General features: G+C 39.4%; 4 protein-coding genes across 8 annotated transcripts; all 4 read left to right on the top strand.

The window, feature by feature from the left end:
* The first annotated feature begins 58 nt into the window (after positions 1–58).
* On the top strand, positions 59–1,721 carry acyp1 (acylphosphatase 1, erythrocyte (common) type). Its single transcript, XM_055038186.1, has 3 exons — positions 59–206; positions 285–372; positions 1,166–1,721. Exons 2-3 carry the CDS (start codon positions 292–294, stop codon positions 1,379–1,381), a joined length of 297 nt encoding a protein of 98 aa, XP_054894161.1. The 5' UTR covers positions 59–206; positions 285–291; the 3' UTR covers positions 1,382–1,721.
* Positions 1,722–2,198: 477 nt separating this feature from the next.
* On the top strand, positions 2,199–10,778 carry mlh3 (mutL homolog 3 (E. coli)). 5 transcript variants are annotated; one of them, XM_055038179.1, is made up of 13 exons: positions 2,199–5,007; positions 5,132–5,233; positions 6,112–6,191; positions 6,327–6,431; positions 6,512–6,596; positions 6,687–6,755; positions 6,857–6,965; positions 7,224–7,383; positions 7,479–7,502; positions 7,608–7,686; positions 7,790–7,941; positions 8,043–8,119; positions 10,715–10,778. In XM_055038179.1, the coding sequence occupies exons 1-12, from the start codon at positions 2,589–2,591 to the stop codon at positions 8,112–8,114; spliced, it is 3,456 nt and encodes a 1,151-aa protein (XP_054894154.1). In that variant the 5' UTR covers positions 2,199–2,588; the 3' UTR covers positions 8,115–8,119; positions 10,715–10,778. The 5 variants fall into 5 exon arrangements, with proteins under 5 accessions (XP_054894154.1, XP_054894153.1, XP_054894152.1 ...); XM_055038178.1 differs by lacking the exon at positions 10,715–10,778 and adding an exon at positions 9,991–10,095; XM_055038177.1 differs by lacking the exon at positions 10,715–10,778 and having other exon boundaries at positions 8,043–8,894.
* Positions 10,779–10,948: 170 nt separating this feature from the next.
* Positions 10,949–12,785, top strand: fosaa (v-fos FBJ murine osteosarcoma viral oncogene homolog Aa). The gene is made up of 3 exons (XM_055038183.1): positions 10,949–11,108; positions 11,262–11,369; positions 11,465–12,785. The coding sequence occupies exons 2-3, from the start codon at positions 11,313–11,315 to the stop codon at positions 12,134–12,136; spliced, it is 729 nt and encodes a 242-aa protein (XP_054894158.1). The 5' UTR covers positions 10,949–11,108; positions 11,262–11,312; the 3' UTR covers positions 12,137–12,785.
* A 1,277-nt stretch (positions 12,786–14,062) lies between these two features.
* Positions 14,063–20,549, top strand: jdp2a (Jun dimerization protein 2a). The gene is made up of 4 exons (XM_055038532.1): positions 14,063–14,243; positions 17,492–17,709; positions 19,125–19,229; positions 19,317–20,549. The coding sequence occupies exons 1-4, from the start codon at positions 14,156–14,158 to the stop codon at positions 19,500–19,502; spliced, it is 597 nt and encodes a 198-aa protein (XP_054894507.1). The 5' UTR covers positions 14,063–14,155; the 3' UTR covers positions 19,503–20,549.
* Positions 20,550–21,846: the final 1,297 nt, after the last annotated feature.

Genomic DNA, 21,846 nt, shown 5'->3' with positions numbered 1-21,846 from the left:
CAGGCGTGTCTCTGATTGGTCCTTAAAAAACGTCACTTCCCGAAATGGAGTCCCGTATGTTTTGAAATCGAGATTGTTCCATGCACTGTGGCTGTTTCATGGTTTGTCAACGTTGGTTTTATTTAACTAAATTGTTGGACCGAGTCCCATCTTCATCCCGGACAGATAAACCTGGCAGAAATAGAAACAAGCTGTGGAAACACAAGGTAATCATGTTAGCCTAGCTTGGTGCCCGCCGTGCTGATGCATTTTGTCATTCATAACGACTCATTTCTCCTTCACAGGTCCGTTATGTCCGGTGAAGGCTTGATTTCGGTGGATTATGAAATCTTTGGCAGGGTGCAAGGAGTATTTTTTCGAAAATACACACAAGTGAGTTTAATATTGATGGGGACTCGTTTGATTTTGTTTTGACAAAGACCAAAACCTAAAACCACGATGACAGTTATCCTGTTTAGTCTTCTGTTTGTATTCCTTAGACGGATTTTGATTAATGCCACTGTCCTTCATGTCAGGTAATTGTGATAGACCTGCTTGTGAAGGGTTAGTTTTTGACTACTGCTTTGTTAGATATAAAACACACACCAATCTATGTTGCAGAACCTCTGCAGAAACCTCAGAAAAATATGATGCGTTCACGCCAAACACGTTTTGAGCGTTGGTTTAAGGCGCGTCGAGGGCCGTTGTCTCAGGCGGCGTGATATGAACCGTTTTTAGTTCAAATCCATGGAATAGACTTGGAACTGTAGCTTCAGACTAGGGAAAAATACAAATGCACAGTTTTCAGATTGGCAAACACTTGCAACAAATTTGCTTTTGAAGAATTCTGAGTTCTTCAAAAATAGGTCAGCGTTTCGACATCCAGAGTCTCATACATGATCAGATCGAAGTAGTTTTTACATTTGGCCTCAAGGGAAAAACAACATCACTTCAGTAGGTACTTCAAACTGGATAATTAACATGAACTCAACATGTTTGGACAGCTTGGATGACCCATTTAATTTGATATCCTGGAGGAAAAAATATCTGGTTATAGTGCAAATTTCCTTTATTGTGGTACAACATTGTACTTTCTGTAATATTCTAACTGCTTGCTCAGCTGTTGCATTGCTTTGCTCATCTATTTTTCTCATCTTTTACCATATTCTCTTTAATTACTGTCCAGGCTGAAGGGACAAAGATTGGCCTAGTTGGATGGGTCCAAAACACAGAAGCGGGAACCGTGAAGGGGCAGCTACAAGGTCCATACAGCAAGGTGGAAAGAATGCAAGAGTGGTTGAAATCTACAGGGAGCCCCAAGTCCCGCATTGACAAGGCCGAGTTCAAGAACAAGAAAACTATTGAGAGCCTAGAGTACTCCTCTTTCAGTATAATCAAATGAAATCAGTTATTTGTTGTCTGTAATATTAATATTTATGCTATTTACTATTTGTAACACGTTGTATTTAAAGCACTAAAGTGAAAATGTATGCATTACATGAACTCCTAAACTTGATCAGATCATATAATTATTTCAAAATGCCTTGAACATGTTTCTCATAGTTAGAACTGCATTGTTCTAAGAAGACGCACCTTGTTGGAGGGGATTTTTAGCAGAACTGGTTGGTGATAGAAATATGTTTGAAGTAGAGATAAACTGATTTATATTAGTAATGTTTGCCTCCTAAATAAAATTTTGTGGTTATTTGCTGCAAGTGTCACAGTGGAAGAAAACATTTTAATTGGAATGCCATTGCCTTCTTTTTGCATAAAAAAGTGTGTGCATGGACACATGGACAGAACTCTGACCATGTCAGAGTTTTGTCAGGTAGGGAAGTGCACAAAAAGTACACATTATTGTGATTAGTATTAAAAAATAAACTGAACTATAATTAAACAGAATAACATTGTAAAATTGTTGGTGAGAAGCATCCTCACCAGCAGTTACATAATTTACACAGTGACCCCAACAGAATAAACCTTCATAAAGGCAAATAAGGTGATGAACAAAGACATCTGGAATGACGTACTTAACTGACATGTTTCACACTTTGGTGATTAAACAAATATTTGGCATGTTTATTTTTGACTGATTTTAGTTTATAGTCAAATGTTGAAAAAAAACAACCTTTGTCTGCTATATCCTCGCTGTATTAAAACAGCACTCACACAACTTAAAAATTGAAATTCCACAAATTTCAGTTTTTGTTGAACAAAATGCCACACACAATATGGCGGCGATGTTCCAGTTTGATGAAGGTGATTGGTTGACGCATGGACGCTAAACTGAAGCCATTTTACAACGAGCCTAAAGGTGGCGGTATTCGATTCAGCTACCGGCTGAAAACTGTTAAAAGTAACGTCTTTTCTGTGCTACGTTGACTGTATACGATAGACAAGGTATTTTCAGTGTTGTTTAAATTTTATTTCAGTGTATTTCCTTTATTAAGTCGCTCAGACTTAGATTTTTTAAAATGTATTTTATTGAAATATCTAGAACTAGTTTGCTTGCTTGCAACGGTTAACTTTAAAAACCCAGACTGTCTCTCGTCTCGTATTTATAAAGTAAACAGCCAGAAATATAAAGAAAAGTAAAACGAAGGAGCATAATGATAAGGTGTTTGCCTGCGGAGCTTCAGGGGAAACTTCGCTCCGGTGTGGCCATCCCGTCCCTCCAGCAGTGCGTGGAGGAGCTCATTTTAAATAGCATCGATGCTGGAGCCACCTGTGTGGGGGTCAGAATGGACATAGAGGCGTTTAAAGTCCAGGTGATCGATAATGGCTCTGGGATGACTGTTGAGGACATGGAGCGAGTGGGAGCCAGATACCACACAAGTAAATGCAGCTGTATTGAAGACTTAGAGAACCTGAAATGTTATGGCTTCAGAGGAGAGGCGTTGGCGAGCATTGTTTCTTTAGCTGCGCTTGTTGAAATCTCCTCCAGGACCAGACTGTCAGTGAAAACTCATGTCAAACTGTTCAAGGATGGACAAGGCATGGGCGTGTTCGAAGCAGAGGCGGTTCGACCCTCCGCAGGGACGACTGTTATCATCTGCAACTTCTTCCACAACATGCCAGTCCGGAGGAAGAGAGTGGATGCAGTCCTGGAGGTTGAGAGGATCAGACAAAGAGTGGAGGCTGTGTCCCTGATGCATCCTTCTATCTCCTTCACCCTGAAGAATGACTACACAGGGGCCATGATGGTGCAGCTTCCCAAAGCCAGAGACACCTACCACCGCTTTGTTCAGATACACAACCTGACTCGGGCAGAGAGACTGGGAGAGATCAGCCACACACACAAGCAGTTCGAGGTGACTGGTTACCTAGGCAAAGAGGGACACTACAACAACAGCCTGCAGTATCTGTACGTGAACGACCGGCTTCTGCTGAAAACACGGATACACAAGCTGCTAAACTGTCTCCTCCGCAGGCTGAGCAGCTCAAACCAGAAGCATGACAGCCCAGATGGGATATCTGCGACCTGGAGTCCAAAACTTAAGCGAAACCAGGAGCAATATGGAGTCTACATAATCAATATAAAATGTTCTTACTCTGAGTATGATGTTTGTCTTGAGCCAGCAAAAACTCTGGTGGAGTTCAAAGACTGGGATGGGGTTTTGCTTTGTGTAGAAGAAGCAGTGAAAGCTTTTCTGAGGAGGGAGAACTTGGTCTCTCTGTTTTCCCAAGAAGACTTGGAATGTGTGTCCCCTAAGGTTTTTAGTACTGAAAGAACAGATCAAAAAGTGGAACCTGAGACAGCTGGCCAAGCAGATATTGGCACTTCCACACTGGACTGCAGCGTTGGAACAAAACTGGCATCTAATTTTGTTCATCGTAGGAGAGCAGATGACAGCGTTTGCCTTGAGTCAGACCTGTTTGAGACCAAAGCTGATGAAGCTCAACGATATAAACAGATGGAGATAGCTTCGAGTGAATGTAAAGAGACACCACAACGGGATCTGGAGCTTGCATCAACTGATATAAACAAAGGCAAGAAAACATTCACCGAAGCCCCTGACAATTTAGACAATCAAAAGAGACGAGACTGTGCAGAAGAAGAAACCCAGCAGAGCACTAGTGAGTCACATTTACCCATCAACCAAATTCCAATGTCTCAGCTTGATTTGAACTTTAATAAACAAATATTGCAGCATCCTGGCAGAAAGATTAGATTGTCTGACCCATATGTTCACCAAAGTCTCTCAATTCAAGATGGATCTCACAGTGACAAGCCTTTGTTTCAAGTTCAAGATTTGGGGCTGAATTGTAAGGAGAAATTAACTGCAGCAAAACGCAAAATGACACTTGAATCAAACAGAAACGTTTCTCCTTTCATCCCTTCAAAGATTTCCAGAGTTATTCCTGTTGAGAAGTTGGTGACATTCAAGCAACCTGGGTCGCTTGATAAGTTTAGACAAACATACAGCAAGTCTGTTAATCTGAGATTTCAGCATCATCAGCCACAGAATGACACCCATTTATTCCAGACATCAAGCTTTGCTAAAAATCCTCATAGTTTGTCTGCTTTTGAAGAAAATAATCAAGATCAAGTTTCAGACTCTCGAGAAGAAGGGCTAGAACAGACCATCTCCTTAAACCCAGCAAAACTCACCGCTAATCACAGAAAAAGTAAAATATCTTTGGCAGCTAAACTTTGTCATTTAAAACAGCATATGACAGAAGATGAAGAACCCTTGCAGGACACTCATTGGAATACTTCAGAGGACAAAAGCAGTCTCACTTTTCCTACAGATGATGCACCATACAGAATTAGCAGTCAGAATCCACTGAACCATAAAGTTCCCATTGACCCTTCATCGGACAGAAGTTGTAAACAACTGGCTGGTGATGAGGGTGACTCGAAGTGTAACGATTGGCTCCATCATTATGATGCATCTGTTGGAAAAACTGTTTATATCAACAAAAAGACTGGTCTCAGCAGATATGAGGAACCGGCTTCAGAGGAAACACAAGCACCTTGTACATCTGATGTCTCCAACATGGCTGTTAGTGTCATCTCTGAGATGGGTGAGTGACTTCTCTCTCTATTGTATTTTAGCAAACGGTGTACGTGCATAAAGGAGAAAGTAAGAATTTTTCAGTAATTTACTGTAATAAGTTATTTTTTGTTTCCCTTTTGTTTAAATTGTAGGTGTGGAATACATGTGTTACCCATTTCAGCTGGATTTAGTGTTGCCTTTCCTGCCTAAATCCGGGCAAGGCAGAGTGATTAGCTCAGGGACTGACTGTAGAGGTACATCACAGACAGATTAATCACTATTCGAGGGGGAGGTGTCTTCACAACTGTTCACTTTTTCACATTTATCACATTACAACCCTGGTGTAGGTTTATCTGGATTTTATCTGATAGACCAACTCAAAATAGTGCAGAATTGTGTAGCAACAGAAAAAAGTTTCATGGTTTGCAGAGTTTTACCAATAAAAATGGAAGAGTAGTGGGTATTCATATTTAGCCCCAGATTACTCTGATACCCCCAAGTAAAATCCAGTGCAACCCCTTAATCTTAAAGCAAAGTTATGTTATGAAACAACATACCAAAGTATAATCGTTTTAAAAAAGGGGGCAGGAACAAAACATGTCTTCAGCAAGACAACAAGATTGTAACAAGAAAGCTTGTTAAAATTTACAGGAAAATGAATGGAACTAAATAGAAAAAGATCCAGCAAAAGAACTGCTAGAGCTTGAGGTGTAAGTTCACCTTTCAGCCGAAAAATGTGTCAGTGGGCTGGTTAAGCTCAAGGCGTAATCAGTATGGCACAGTCAAAGTCCAGACTTCTCAGAATCCAGAATCAATGGCAAAAGCTGAAATTAATGTTAACAGACATTCTTCATACAATCTGACTGAGCTTGAGCTATTTTTAGCCAGATGCGTCAAAAGACTTGCAGCTGTGATTTTGTTAAAAAGCGCATCTACAAATTACTGACTGAGGGATGAATGCAATTTTTTTTGCTCCATTTTTCAGTTTTTTATTTGTAAATTATTTTAAAACCATGCATTATCTGCTATGTGTTGGTCTATTAATAAAATCCTATTAGACTGTGCTCTTATTTGTTGTTGAGAGCAGGAATGTAGTTCATAATATAACAGTTTGTGTTCCCTGTCCTTACAGGCGATGCTGATCAGAGCACCAACTCTCTTTCTGCATTATACTCTAAATGGAAAAATCCAGTGTTTGTCCGCCCACCTACAGTAAGTAAAGCTTGAAGTTTAAGACTTTTGTGGTGATGTTCAAATGTTTAGCTGCTTCCTGCCACTCCAAGGATGCCATAATAAAACTTTGAATAGATTTTATATCTGTTTTGGAACTTGTGTTTTGACTCTCAGGTTGGTGTGGATATATCCAGCGGACAAGCTGATGGACTAGCTGTGAAGATCCATAACATCCTCTTTCAATACCGCTTTTCTAAGAATATGATTCACTCGATGAAGGTGAACTTATTCTTTTGCAACACTTGTGTTTGTTTTATTTGCATTTTATGAAATTAAAATAATTCTTATTTTTCCTATAGGTTGTTAATCAAGTGGATAAAAAGTTTCTTGCCTGCATCATTAATACAAGAGAAGGAGGTTTAGCAGCACAGACTGAAAATGAAGGTATGGATTTTAAACATTTTACCTTCTCTTGGTTTTGTGACAGAGTTTCAAAATAGTGTAATGTTTTTTTTTCCTCTTTTAAAATCACAGGAAACCTTCTGGTGTTGGTGGATCAACATGCAGCACATGAGAGAGTTCGACTTGAAAATTTAGTTGCAGGTAAAAAAAAAAAAGGAAAAAGGCAGACAGTGTTAAATCCTGCTTGTCCACCTGATGTCAGGATCTGGAAAGCAGTGTAATAACTAAAAGTTTTGCTGTAGATTCATATGAAGATGACCCAGATGCCAGCGGGAAGAAACGTCTTTGTTCATCAACCATTTTACCACCTTTGGAGATCAGCGTGACGGAAGAGGAGCTCAGGCTGCTTAGGTGCTCTTTCAATTTTTGTTGCTTTCTAAACCAACCATTGAATATTTTATGACATTATAGCCGCACAATTTAACGTATTTCAAACCTGTATAAATTTCAAAACATTTTAGTCATAAAAAATGTTCACTATGTGCTTTTGTGTTCACTCCTTTATTTATTCTAAACGGAAGAATAATGTAGCAACTGATGTTCTTACTGATGGGAGCACACTGCTTTAATCTTCACCTCCTTTGATGGTTTTGCTTGGTTTTCTTGAAGATCTTCTCAGCCACAGTTGAGGAATTTGGGCCTTGAAGTTACTTTCTCAAAGACAGGAGCTCCGCAGGTGTTTGTGGGAAAGGTACCGCTGTGCTTCATGGAAAAAGAGAGTAATGAGCTCAGGCGGGGCCGACCATCTGTCATCAAGCCAGTTGTTGAGGTAAAAGATCAGATTCAATGTGGTTTATAATAATAAGATCAATAAAAAGGAGTTTTAATGTCCTGTTGTCAACCTTTGTGTTTTTCTCAACTCAGGAGTATCTTCGAGAGCAGACTGAGGTAAAATGACATTGTTTTTATACCTCTTTTACAACATTGTTTTTTTTTTTTTTTATTAATACCCTTAATGAATATGCAGTTTTTTCTTCTGCTGTCCTTTTTAAGTTACTCCGTCTAACAGGCAGAGTCGGAGGAACTTTGCCCCTCACTGTTTTGAAAGTACTTTCCTCACTGGCGTGCCATGGTAAAAAAAACAAAAAAACAAAGAAATTATTATTTTCTTGCCTTGCATTTTTCTAATAATGAGTCTGAAGTATTTTCTCCTAATGCCTGAATCTGCTGAAAAGGTGCCATCAAGTTTAATGACACTCTAAGCCGGGACGAGTGCCACAGCCTGGTCGCATCCTTGTCTTCATGCCAGCTGCCCTTCCAGTGCGCCCACGGCCGTCCCTCCATTGTTCCACTAGTAGACATCCTGCATCTCGACAAGGATCAGAAGGTACCAGAAAGCATTGATAAATCTTTATAAAAAAACTGTGGTTTGATCAGTTATATCACTGAATTATGATTGTGCTTATGCTTATGCTTATGTTCCTGTAGGATTTCCAGAAACCCAACCTGCAGAAGCTAAGAAGAATGTATAGAGCATGGGATCTGTATGGAAATAAATAAAAAAGGTGTGCTTTAAACACGTACCATACTGCAAATATAAAAGCTTTAATATAGTTCAAACCTGGTATATGATATAGTAATAAGTTCTATATCTAAGTCTGTTAACAAAAAGTAGATATGACAGTAAATTGAAATGTAATGCATCATATATGAGCACTACTGTTGCATTCTCCATGTTGGAAAATTTTAGTAATAGCAAAGAACACTTTGCTCAATATGTTTTTCATATGGATGAGCAAATAAAAAACAAAACAATTATAATAATGAACAGGAAAAATATTCAAATCCTTGCTGTTTTTAAAATTTTATGTGATAGATCAATGCAAAGTGGGGACCAATTGTAAAGTGGAAGGAAAGTGATGCATGGTTTTGATTTTTTTTTTCTTTTATTACAAATAAAAATGTGAACTGGCATGCATATGTATTCAGGCAGTAAGACATTATTTCCAGAAGTCAAAAGAATTAGGAAGACAAGGATTTAAAGGTTTGTCTCCACCAGCTTTGCACATCTAAAGATATAAATTTTACATGTTCTTTGCTAAGCAAGTCTTTCACCTTGGATTGTACTGTGTTCAAAAGGTTGAATATTTTTCATTAACTTGAACTTCCCTTGTGGTGGGGAAGTTCAAGTTAATGAAAAACAAGCTGAGGAGATCTTTACTGAACAGCTGCTTTTATACTGAGATTCAATTACGCACGGATGGCTTTTATTGACTAATTAACTGACTTCTGCAGAGCAGAGGGGGTGAATACAAATGCATGCCACACTTTTAAGATATACTTTGTGTCGGCTTATCACTCGACTTCCCAAGACCTATGGTGAAGTTAGTAGTTGTACTGTGGCAAACTGTGGTCTGAATAGTTGTGCAAATCACTGCCATGGTGCAACACTTGTGATGGGGAGGGGAAAAAAAAGAAGCTTCAGTCGTTTTCAATGTCCTAGTGGACAATGTCCTCGAGATTTTCAATTTTCGAGGCATCCGGCCACAAAAATCTTAGAGATGCAGATGTTCCTATGGGAGGAAAGGATGTTGCTGCTCCATGAGATCCTCCACTTCTAAATCATCCTCCCCAGTTCCGGGTCATGTCACATGACTTCACAGCCCCCCCAACACAAAAAGTGCAAGTGGACAAAGTGGGCACGACGCTTTGCTGTGTTTGGCGGTCAGGGGTAAAACGGTGTTGGTAGAGTCGGTCGGTCCTTACCGCCGATCTCATCTATTGTTTTCATTTTACCTGCGATGTAAACAGTTGGAAGATATTGCATTAAAAAAAAAAACAATTCCTAAAAATATGTACTATTTCATAAGACGAAAGAGGCGACACAGAACCGTGTATTGTAGCGATGACGATATATTTCTTTCTTTCTGCCGCTAAGAAATAAATATATTTTTGGAAAATTGTGCAAAAATACATCAACTGCATCTGAACCACTCGGTCACTGCAAAACATATAATTAAATGAATGCGCGCATTCTTCATTGCGTGGCAACTATTGGTGGAATTGCGCCTCTTAACTCCATATGACCGATATTGTAATTATTCTCGGGATGAATTTGCCTTTTGCCGTCTGCTGTATGTCACAGTGATGCTCCTTTTTTTCTGAGCATGCAGGCCTGTGTGTTTGAGTCCGCCCCCCCTCCCCTCGATGGTACAGTCCTGGTTCATTCATAAAATTCTAGCAGGGCTTAATAGGAGGGGCTTCCATTCAAGTCATCCAGTTACCAGGTATATACCTGGAGAAAGACGCGCTCTCTGCCCAGCGGAAGTTCTATATATGTAAAAATATACATATTTGTCATTGAGCAGGACTCGTGTTGCGTTTTATTATTTTTGTTTTGTTTTGTTTATTCACTCTGATGTATAAAAACAAGCAGACGCCTGATATGGATGCAGCGTCTCCAGCCTTGCGGACAGAGTCTCCTGTCGGGACGCTCCGGCAGAAGACGCCAGAAGAGGCGAGCTCTCCGGCGTCATCCTCGGAGAGCGGAGCCAAGGTATGAATGGCTTTGTTCATCATGTACATCAGTTTTATGGCGGCAGCAGGAGGAGGAGGAGGCGCGTTTACAAGCATATAAAACCGATTTTAATGAGATCCACATAAAAAAAAAAACCCGGCGCCCTGATGCTTGCATGTTTTAATCTTCGAGATGGTGGTTGGGGAGGGGAGGTGATTGATGGGATTTTTAATTAATTTGGATGCGCTAAAAATGTCAGCATTATATTTTGACGCATTGATTGAAACAATCCATGTGCAGAAGATGATTGGGCTGTATATGGCGCGTTGTTGTTGTGGTTCCGACGTCCTGGGACCAATTGTGAGCGTGTCGATGCAGCGGTTCATTGAGAAAAAAATAAATCCATTCAGGAGACTCCTCAGCAGCTTTGCGTCAGTGTTGACGTCAGGAACAATGATAAAGTCAAATATTGATCCGGAGAAGGCTATTTCTGGTGAGAGCTATGTCAAAACAATACAACATCCAGGGCACCCTGCGTCTTCTGATCATATTGTAGGTTTTATTGGTGGAAATAAGATCCTTAAAAAAAAAAAAAAAAAAGGGAGGAACATCAGTAATCTTTTGTCAATTTCATGTTTTTCAGGAGGTCAGCCAGGACATGAGTGCTGAGGACAATCCATTTGTACCGACAGTTACAGCAATATCCTCCACCCCAGATTTCCAGTGGATGGTCCAGCCTACGATTATTACATCTGTCTCCCCGTCTCTGGGCAGCAAGCAAGCCAATGAACCGCAAAGCTCTCACCAGGCAACACCCAAAGCAGGCGGGAGCAAGGGAAAAAATGCTGCCAGAAAGGGAAAAACAGAGCAGGTGAGACTAGCTCAGATTAAACCAATTTGCAGTCTAACAGAGAAAAAAAGGCAGAAATGTGAATTATACGTGATGATGAGTTCCTTGTGCTCATCAGTGCTGTTGTGTGCGCACTCCTCGACGGCTGTTTGCCCTCCTTAGGATGTCAATTTAAATTCAGGTCACAGTAAGTCTGCAACAATGATCTATTTTTAGACGCATTGCAGCGAAACATGCTTTTGCCTATTTTTCTTTGCTTTTTTTCACAGCTGTAAGTGAGAATGGATGGAGTGGATAAGGAGATGCAGGTAGTGACTGAATCATTTCTTTCCTTCTCCAGTTGTCTCCAGAGGAGGAGGAGAAGAAGAGGATAAGAAGGGAGAGGAATAAAATGGCTGCAGCAAAGTGTCGCAACAGACGGAGGGAGCTCACAGATACACTGCAAGCTGTAAGTAAACAGTGAGGCATTTACTCAGCTGTCATTTGCACTTACTGCTGCACGTTTGTCCACGTGGATGATTTTGGATGTCGATCTTTCTGAAGGAGACTGACAAGCTGGAGGAGGAAAAAGCAGCCCTGGAGACGGAAATAGCCAACCTGCTCAAAGAGAAGGAGCGCCTCGAGTTTATCCTCGCCACACATAAATCAGTATGCCAGATCCCAGAGGAGCTGGAGTCCATTTTACAGGCTTCGGTGAGCTCCCCAGAGCTGCCGCCCAGTCCAGATGAGGACAGACTTCAGGATGAAGGCATCCAGGAAGCTCCTTCACTCCAGGACATGGACATCCCCAGTGATCCATCCACAGCCATCTCTGGGAACTCCAATATCTTGCTGTGCGCCAACGCTGAAATCAACATCTCCGATCTGGAGCCCTCCCTGGACATTAAGGAGGGGCTACTAGACAATATCCTACCTAGTCTGGAGGACAGAATCCCCATGGAGACGGCTCGATCAGTGCCAGACATAGATCTGAGCAGCTCCCTCGGCGTCTCGGACTGGGAGACCCTGTATAAGTCTGTCTCCTGTGACCTGGAGCCTCTCAGTACTCCGGTGGTGACCTCCACCCCCACCTGCAGCAGCTACCTGTCTGTGTTCACGTTTGCGTGTCCCGAGCTGGACTCTCTGGCGGAGGAGGGACTGGACGGCCTCAAAGGTGGTCTGAGCAAGGCTGAATCCGTTGATATTCTGAACTCGCCAACGCTTCTTGCCTTATAATCCACAGAGAGAGGGACGAGATCTGCCGGATCTCTGCTTTTGTTTTTTGGTTTTCAGGTACCTGACTTTACAATGAAATCAACAACATATGCCCAGATATGCTGTAACTGTTCAAGGAATACCTAAATGAATTGTCTTGTGTTTGACTGAGTATGCATATAAACTTTGTCCTGATACTTAGCCAACAGAGTGATGTAGCTAAAAGCATGGCTGTTAATTCAACAAGAGGGACTGTCGATTTGGTTTTAAAAACGCATGCAGAGAAAATCCAAATAATTTTCAAAGCTTATCTATAGGTATTCATGATCTGTTAATAGATCTAAAGTGTACTGTGCAACTTAATGTATCTGTATGGTGATTTTTTGTGCCAAAAGTGTATTGATCGCTGTATGCATTTACATATTCATCCATACCTCAATGTCATCAGCTGTGCTTTGACCTCATCGTTGAAATGTTGAAAGTTTTCCATGAAAACATCCAGTGCTATACACTATATATTGATATATATGTATTATATATATTGAGATGTAACTTTTATTTATTTTTTTACCTTTCAGATTTTGACTTATTTGTCAACATTGAAAAAAAGAGAGCATTGATTGCTTATCTATGCTGCTGACCAATAATAATAAATCTATGTTCCCAATGGTGTTTGCTGATGTTGAGAATTTTTTTTATTAATAATTTTGACCTTTGTTTTTCAGAAAGAATTAGACTTAAATTCTACAAATCAACTGCAAATGTGAATATGAAAGTGCAAGTAAGACTAAGTACCTTAGAAAGGTCTTTATGTCCCTTTAACATTTTATCACCCTGCAAACATAACTAATTGCACTTACTGGAATTTTATAGAAAAAGAGAAACAAGCTAACAAAAGAGTGAACTGAATATTCAACTCCATTTGAGTCAAAAGGTATAAATAATTGTACATTTAAGGATGGAAATGTGAGGGTTAAGTGTCAGGTAATGTGGAAATAATTTAAGTTTATGTGGTATTTGGAGATTTATATGTTTGTAAGTCAAGCATGATAGGGGCAGGAAATCATAAGATCTTGGGTCTTTTATCTGCTCCATTCTGAACAGATAATGTGAAATTGCATGTCAATTGAGCATGTTAATTAGTTTGATTTTTTTTTTACTTTTTATCTTTATATTTTAGCTAAAGGTACAGCTACAAATCTGGAGGGTATGCCTGTACCAATTTGAGAGGAGTGTGGTTTGAAGCAAAAATGTCTCCTGACTTAAACGTAAGTCCAGCAAAACCACATAAACGTCTACAGTCTTCTGCTGCTGCACAGAAAATCAATACTGAGGAAAATAAATGGCACTCCTTGGGTGCTTTGTGAACTGAAACCAGCAGTAAGTATCGTTGTGTTTTGGTGTATTCCTAAACTGCTTTTTTTTATTTTTTATTTTTAAAAACACTGTGAAAAGGCAAGTTGTCCACAAATAATTACAAAAAGAGATGTAAATTGCTGAATCTCGGAAAAGATAGGGGTCATAAGGGAAGTGCTGAACTTTTCTCCAAAATGGCTTCCTTTTACACGTGTTAACAATAGAGCCCCTTTTTACATGAGCAAAAACAGATTCTTAGTTTTGTTCTGCCTTTTTCCTCCCCAGTGTGGCGTGCCACCCTGAGCAGAAAGCCACACTGTCTACTGCAGCGCCACCAGGTGTTCAAAACTTGAGATCTGGTTGAAATAAAATCTTCTTAAGATACTCAAGTTTCTGGTTGCAACAATGACGAAATCTTCCAAAACAGGGAGTGAACAAGTCTTAGAAACTGTGTAGCCTGAGCTGCAATGGTTTCACCGCAAAAACAGTAGTGCAGCCAGTTTCTTAATGGGAGGAGCGGTTGCTACTTCCCCTCTTCCAGTCCCCCTCCTCCAAACCCCCCTCCCCACCCTCTCTGCATTATGTCTACTTTTTTTTAACATCCCTGCTTACGTTTGCCTGGCATCGCTTAATTTCCGCATTCCCAAATCCTCCCAGATTGGGATCACGTTTAAAGTCGGGCTGATGCAACGGTTTCCACTTTTTAAAATCTACTCCCGACCCTCGGCCGACCAGAAGAGAGGACATTTGTTGCACCTGGGATCAAAGTCAGGTCGGTAAAAGAAAACTTCCTATAAATAAAAAAAACAAAAAAACAAAAGCAGAGAAAGAGGAGAGCTGAATGTTTCCCTGCGCACGCTGAGCCGCTGAGCCGCTGCTGCTTGGCGCGCCGCGCCGCGTCGCACCGCGCCGCGGATCGGCTGCACCGACAGCCAGCAGCTCTGATGTTCTCGGTTATTCAGCGGCTTTTATTGCTTTCCCCAAACTGCGGTGTTCAAAGTCGACCCGACTTCTTGCAGATCTTTGCCTCTCTTTTCCTTTTTCGCTTTGCATGCTGTGTTTTTTTTTAAACTTGAATCACAGCGTGCAGCAATCCAGAACAGAATGTTCTCATTAATGCCACGCAGTGATGCTTAAAACACATTTGATCTGTTGCCATCCTGCACTGAAAAACGCCGCGGCAGGTAATTGTAGGTGTTTGATAGAAAGACAAAGTTACATAAGATGAACGCCAGCGCTGAAAAAAAGAGACTTCCGCTTTCAAGTTGACCAATTCCGCAGCGGGGTATGCACGCAATGTGATCTTCCAGGTGGTGACTACACATGTAGCATGAAATAAGATGGGGGCTTTCCCAGGAAAAAGAATGTCTTAAAGCAACTAGAGCACTGAAATATGAATAACTGCCTTTGAATTTTCAGGAATAGTCTCAATGAAGGATGCTAAAAGCTAAAACAACACTGCGTGCATCCAGTACAGTAAACCATTAGAACAGATCTGTATGTGGCTTCACTTCAAACCAATGGTAACTTTTATTAAAAGGCTTCTATCTTTTGACCTTTTGCATATTTTGAGAGGAGTGTGGTTCTAAGCAAAAATGTCCAGCACAGTTCTACTTTCTCTTTTGGTCATAAGGGAAGTGCTGAACTGCAAGTTGTATATTTCCATCTATGATGCACAAGTGACCCACAAGTTTATCTCTCTTCACAAACCTTCAAATAAACCAGGCATTGTGCTTTATAGAAACAAATAATGCATCTTTAAGTTTTTCACATTACAGCCACAACGTTCTGTGTGTTTTATTGGAACAGAGCAGGAGAAGTTTGTGTAAAACTGAATTGGATATGTATTGAAATTTGTATAGTGCTATGAATTCAGTCCCCTTTAATTTGATATCACATAAATTCCAGTATAAACAATGTAGCATTGGCCTGTTAAAAAAATTAATTCAGTAACTTTAGTTATTTATATTTATTGATCTAAATGCAAAACACTAACACAGACTGATTATTACCTTGATTCTGGAAGGAAACTTGTTCCAGCAGGACCAAAAGGACTCAATACAAATACAATCACATTTGTCTGATTTTTATTTTTAAAATTATTTGAAAATCCTGCATTTTTTGTCTTTCTACTTGACACTTCTGCATTTAATTGTTTCAGCCTTATCACAGGGATGGTAACTCCAGTCCTGGAGGGCTGATGTTCAGCAACTTTTTAATGTCTGCTGCTTCAACACATATTAGTCAATTGATTTCAAAATTAGCAGGACTGTTGAAGACCTGACTGCATACTTACATTTCTGAGCTAGCCTATTAAGACAGAAGAGACCGTCTTCACTCCTTAGCTTCTGAATCAAATGGAAGATGATGGGTGGATGGTGACCTTCTTCATCTCTGTCCTTACAGACTGTCAGGTGTGTCAGGACATCACCGGGTTCCTGATGTTGCCAGTTTATCCTGCAGTGTGGGATTAAATCTGTGTAAATTGACTTCAACCCTGTTTTATTTTGACGTTGACATGTCCCTTGGAAATCCACTCAGGTGGTGCTAATTTCCTGTGTGTTTTGCCTGATTTGGTCCACACTGCTCCAGCAGCTCGGTTTCATGTTCTTGAACATTTTAACACCTATTTAACTTTTCACTGCCACATTTTTTTTTTTTTTGCCACCAATGACAAGAAAACTTGTTTTCAGTGCACAACTCAAACACCCACTCACCATCTTCTTTTTTAACACAGCAAATCATTTTAGGTTATTTTAACCACATTATGCTCGTCTCAGGCATCCACATTCCTCTCTGCTTACATTAAGTCTCATAAAGAGGAAACCACAGTTAACTGGTATTTCTTGGCTTGCCTTTGGCTCTCCTTGGAATAAGGAGGAATTTGTTTGAGTCTCGTTATGCATCGTTATTCATTCTTCTTTTCATCTCTTGGGATTAAATGAGGCAACTTTCTGCCAAGGTCTTGTGAATGGTTATACATTAATCCCCTCCCCTCTTCCAAAATCAGGGAAATAATAATAACTGAACAGCAGCCTCCGCATCCTGCTTCTCTAACAGACTAGTTATTCATCACTGAGAGGTGAATCAAGCAGCCTAAATGCAACTTTCTCAAAGCTGTTAGACATACTGTTCAAATTAAATGCATTTTCGCTTCATTTTCAAGAATTTGACATTTTATACTTGAATACAGTTTGTTATTTGAAATGGACAAAAATCTGATTTGGAGTGAAGGAAGCCTGTTGTAAACTTGTATATTATGCACTTAATATCTGTTGCCTAAATAACAAATATTAAGAGCAGTGGGAATACATATTTAAAGGCGCAAAATGAGAAAAATCCATTTCTCCACCACTGGCTTTTCACTGCATGTATTCTGACAACTTGAGGTCACATTTGAATCCCTCCTGAAAAAAAACCAAAGAAACAATGCCAGTTTTTATAATGGTAAAATCAAGAGGGTTCATTTAGGGTTGTTTACATTTACAAAACCATAATCTATGATGGTATAAAGCTGAGTAAGTACCCATGACGCTATCTTTTAAATTTATCTCTGATATAGAGGTTTATACCAGACTTTCAGACAAGCATAAAAACATCTGAAATCATTTTGTAGGATAATGACTGGCATTTTATAACAGTGTGCTTGGACACTGTTATAAAATGCATGGGGGTTGTTTATTGGAAATATAAAATACATCATAAAACTGTTGAGCAGCTTAAAATTTCTATTCACCAATAATAATCATGAGTTCTTTGTGGAAGAATAAAATCTTATGAAGAAAGTATAATTCAATGGAATCTTTACTGGTGTTTAAAGGCATTAAACATAATACAGTTCTTCTCCAAATGTATTACTGATTAAAGTATGATTTGATTCCTTTTGAGTGTCCACTTTTATTGTTAAAAATATCTTGGTTGTCTGCTCTCATGCAGCTGTAAAAATAACAGCATTTTGGGGGTTTTATGTTTTTCTTGCATCTGATCGTTTCTCCCACTTTCCTCCTTTGCCTCCCGTAGCTGTGGTCAAGGCCGAGCCTGACGCAATGCCGGGACAAATCCCAGATCCCTCTGTGACAGCGGGCTCCCTGCCCAGCCTGGGCCCGCTGGCTGGGATCTCCGCCACCACGCTGACGGACAAGCTGAGGTTTGGCGATCTCCACGACATCGGAACAATGTTGTCACCCCTGCTTTTCCTGGACACTCTGGGAAAGAGGCCTGTAGTCATCAAAACTGAGGTACCAGACCATCTGAGCGACTTTTGCCTTTACAGATTTTCTGATGTGTTTGTACTAATTTCAACCCCTGAAAGTACCACAGAATAAAAAGACGCAACATAAAAAAATTTCATGCAGTTACTTAAAAAAATTCCATATGGCACTTGTCCACATTTCTTGCAATAGAAACCACAAATCCTGATGTGTTTATGTAGCAGAATGACAAAAAGTTTATACTGGTGTGCATACTGGTGTGCAACTTGAGTTGCACACCAGCTAAACTTAAAGGCTATTTGATTCGATAAAATTCCAGGGCAAAACAGCACAAATGAACTAAAAGTGGAACTTAGCAGCTATTTTCTGTAGCGTGTGATGTTAAAGTATTCAGTACTTTCTATTTTTGGTCAGTTTACAACCACAGACCTCAGTGAATTGTATAGACTTTATGTAGTTGCCCAGAGCAAAGTAACTTAACATAATCCACAAACACAAAAAATGCCCTCTTTTATGTCAGTACTTTATAGATCCACCTTTTGCTGCAATTGCAGGTGCAAGTCTTTTGGGATGTGCCTCAACAAGTTTCACTCATTTAAAGGAGAACGATTTTCCTCATTTTTTCCCTTACAAAACAGCTCAAGCTCAGTCAGTTTGAAAGGAAAGCTTCTGTAAATATACACGTTCAAGTCTTGCCAACGTGGACTTTGACTGGGACATCCTGAAGTGTGAATGTGGTGTGCTCTAACTCAGTCTGCATGTTTATGATTGCATTTTTGGAGATCTTCTGTTGGAAGGTGAAATCTCAAGTATTTTGCACTACTTTGTGTTTGTCAATTACATAAATTTCTACAAAAATTATGGTAGGAAGGATGGATGCCTTTCTGCAGCGGTCATTTGGAGAGAGGTGGATCACCAGTCCATCCAAACCAGGCTCTGTTTAGACCTACGTTATGTCTTACTCTATAGTGGCATCTGGTGGATGTATCAGAACATGACCAATAAAATCAATAGTTTGCTAAAAACGCTTTGTGTTAATAGCACAATATTGAGACTATGCAACCTTTTTATTATCCAGAGATTTTTAACTGTTAATTTCAAGTCTTCTTGGTTTAAGCTAAAAATTGTAAATCCACAATTATTGAGAATGCAATCAACTAGACCTTTTGTACAACTTTATATTATAAGATATTTATTTTTAATGTTGGTTTGCGACCCTGGACATTGGCTTCCTATGCAGTTTTGCATGATTTTCATCTTCCTTCAGCACGCCATCTGAAACTTCTCCCCTTTTTCTTTGGTTGAGTTTCAACTGCGCCAATCGGCAAACAGAAGTAGGAGTTGTAAATGATGACATTAACTTTCTGCACTGTTGTAGAATTGCTGGTTTGATGAATCAGTTGAACTACAATCTTGTGTTCTTTTCCTGTGTTGTTCCACAGAGAGATGAAGAGGAAGAGAGGAGGAAACGAAGGCGAGAGAAAAACAAAGTGGCTGCAGCTCGATGTCGAAACAAAAAGAAGGAGAGAACAGACTATCTACAAAAGGTAAGACTTGTTTACAGCACTATTCTTCAGTTTAACAGTTTAATCTTTTCTATATGTAAAGTAGCATTCTTATCTTTGGTCTCCCAGGAGTCAGAACGATTAGAGATGTTAAACTCTGACCTTAAAGCCCAGATTGAGGAGCTGAAACTGGAGCGCCAGCAGCTCATCCTTATGCTTAACCGGCACCGCCCCACATGCATCGTCAGGACGGACAGCATCAAAACCCCGGAGAGCGAGGTGAACCCCCTGGTGCAGCAGCTGGAGGCCAAGTGAACAAATAGGGACTTTCCTGTCGTTTACATTCGAGGAGAAGCAGCCAACTAACAGCACTTCTGTTCAGGCGCTGCCTCTGATACGCAGAGCGATGGTCCACAAAGGGCAGATCCAGTGGGACGGATTCAGCAGATCTGTCTTCTCATTTCCCTTTTAATTTTTAAAGAATCACTTCTGCATCAGCCAGGTCTTTATGACATATAACAAAGAAAATGAAATGCAGGTTTTGAGGAAGGTTACCTGTTATGCAATTAGTTGGCTGTTTTACAATAGCTTTACATTTTATAACGTTTAAAATGAAGAAAATGGAACATTTCCATTATGCAAAACATTGCTTCATTTCAACTCAGTATTTTAATAATTTGCTCTGATGTCTAACTTTATATTTAGCAGGAGTCTGCACAAATGTTTTTTCAACAGTTTTAATATGGAACAAAATCAACTGTTTTGATTATGAGAGAAATCTTACATAGATTGTCTTTGATCTCTTAAATTAGATTGAGGAAAATCTACAAAATTAAAAGAAACGTTTAGTAGATAACAAGATAACTACTGTGATGCATAACTACCTACATGTATGCAACCATTACATATTGATTAAATTACAAATGTATGAGAAAAAAATAGTATTGACTAGATAATAGCACACGTTTTCTGGTCCTTATGCTTCTTTTCTATTTTGTAGAACAACCAAACCTCTTTTTTTTATTGTTTTGGCGCAGGCGTCATGTATACACACACACACACACACACACACACACACACCACACCCACACCCACACACACACACACGCGCACACACACACACACACACACACACACACACACACACACACACACACACACACACACACACACACACACACACACACACACATATATATAAATATATATCCACACTCAGACAGTGTTTACATTGTACTTTATTTACTGTTTTCATATTATTACAGCCAGTTATGTTTGTTTTTATATAGATAAATATTTACTTTTGTATATGTTGTTATATAAGCATATAAGCTATCTGAAAATACAATTTTATATTTCCTGAAGAAATGAAATGTTTGGTTCCTTTTTGTCCCTCCGTTTTTTTTTTTTTTTTTTTTTTTTTTTTGTGGTATTTTACCTCACCAAACCTCAAGTTGAATACTGCCATCTTGTGGCAATCAGTGATGTCAGCGCTGACGTCGGACCACTCTTTTTAGCAACGAGTAATTTAACTCGTTACTATTTCAAATCCAGTAATCAGATTTCTTTTGTAATGTAATTGTATTTCCTCTACGACTACGCATCGAGAGGCAACAGGTCTGCTATCTGTGCTGCCCATTCATCCGGCCTACCTGGCGGTAATGCGCATGCGCATTACCTTCTTATACACATTCTACCGACATTGCTATCTATCCGTCCTGCTGTAGAAAAATCTGACGAGAAGCCGCTTTACGCATGCGTGATTCACAGAATGGGGTTCAATTCAGTTCGGTTCAAATTTGTTTAATCAAGGACAGCTGCTATAATTGTTTGTGAGGGGGGTGGAATATGTTTTTACCAGGTTTTAAATATTTATTTTGAAGCAGGTCAAGGAGATTTCAGTGCTGTTAATGGCTGTTAATTAATGGACAACAGTTACAGTAAGTAGCTGAAAAAGTTACTTTCCAAATCAAGTAATCAGTAATCTAACTTACTTTTTCAAGAAGTAGTCAGTAATCTGATTAAAGTTACTTTTTCATGGTAACTATGCTATCACTGGTGGTAACCCTTACCAATCTGTATAAACCCATATAGTGTATGTAGTATATTTTAGTTGAAGCTCAGTGAGCTTCAGATTCTCCTAAAGCTCATAGTTGGCAGTCACCTTTTTGTAGACTAGTAAACACTTTAACAAGGCTCTCATTGTTTACTGCAGTGGGGATTAAACTGAACAAGCAGATTAACAGTTAAAAAGAACAAGAAGTTACTTCTGGTTTTGTAGGAACAGCATGTAGAGGAATTTTTTGAGAGCACAATTGTGGTTGACTGCTAATGAGCTGCGTTTGCAAAAGAATGAGTTTGCATGTCAGTAACTGTGGGGAGAAGTACAACCGAAGTGTGGAAAGACAAAAGTGCTATCATCAATAGTGACTTTTAAAAAGTCTTTAAATCAATATTCAACATAAATATGCATCAAAATAAAATGATAAACATGTGCAATAAATCATTTTTATTTCTAATTAAAAAAAACTAAAATGAGACAAGCCTTTCATTAAAAATTATTTTTTACCATAGATATTTAATTATATATAATTAAACAGTATATTAGAAAACTATTTAGTTTATTGTGATTCTTGATATGGGATTTTACTGTCTATGA

Source organism: Poeciliopsis prolifica, unplaced genomic scaffold, assembly GCF_027474105.1.
Source record: "Poeciliopsis prolifica strain line A6 unplaced genomic scaffold, Auburn_PproV2 SCAFFOLD013, whole genome shotgun sequence".
Lineage (NCBI taxonomy): Eukaryota > Metazoa > Chordata > Actinopteri > Cyprinodontiformes > Poeciliidae > Poeciliopsis > Poeciliopsis prolifica.
This window is presented reverse-complemented; position numbering and strand designations above follow the sequence as displayed.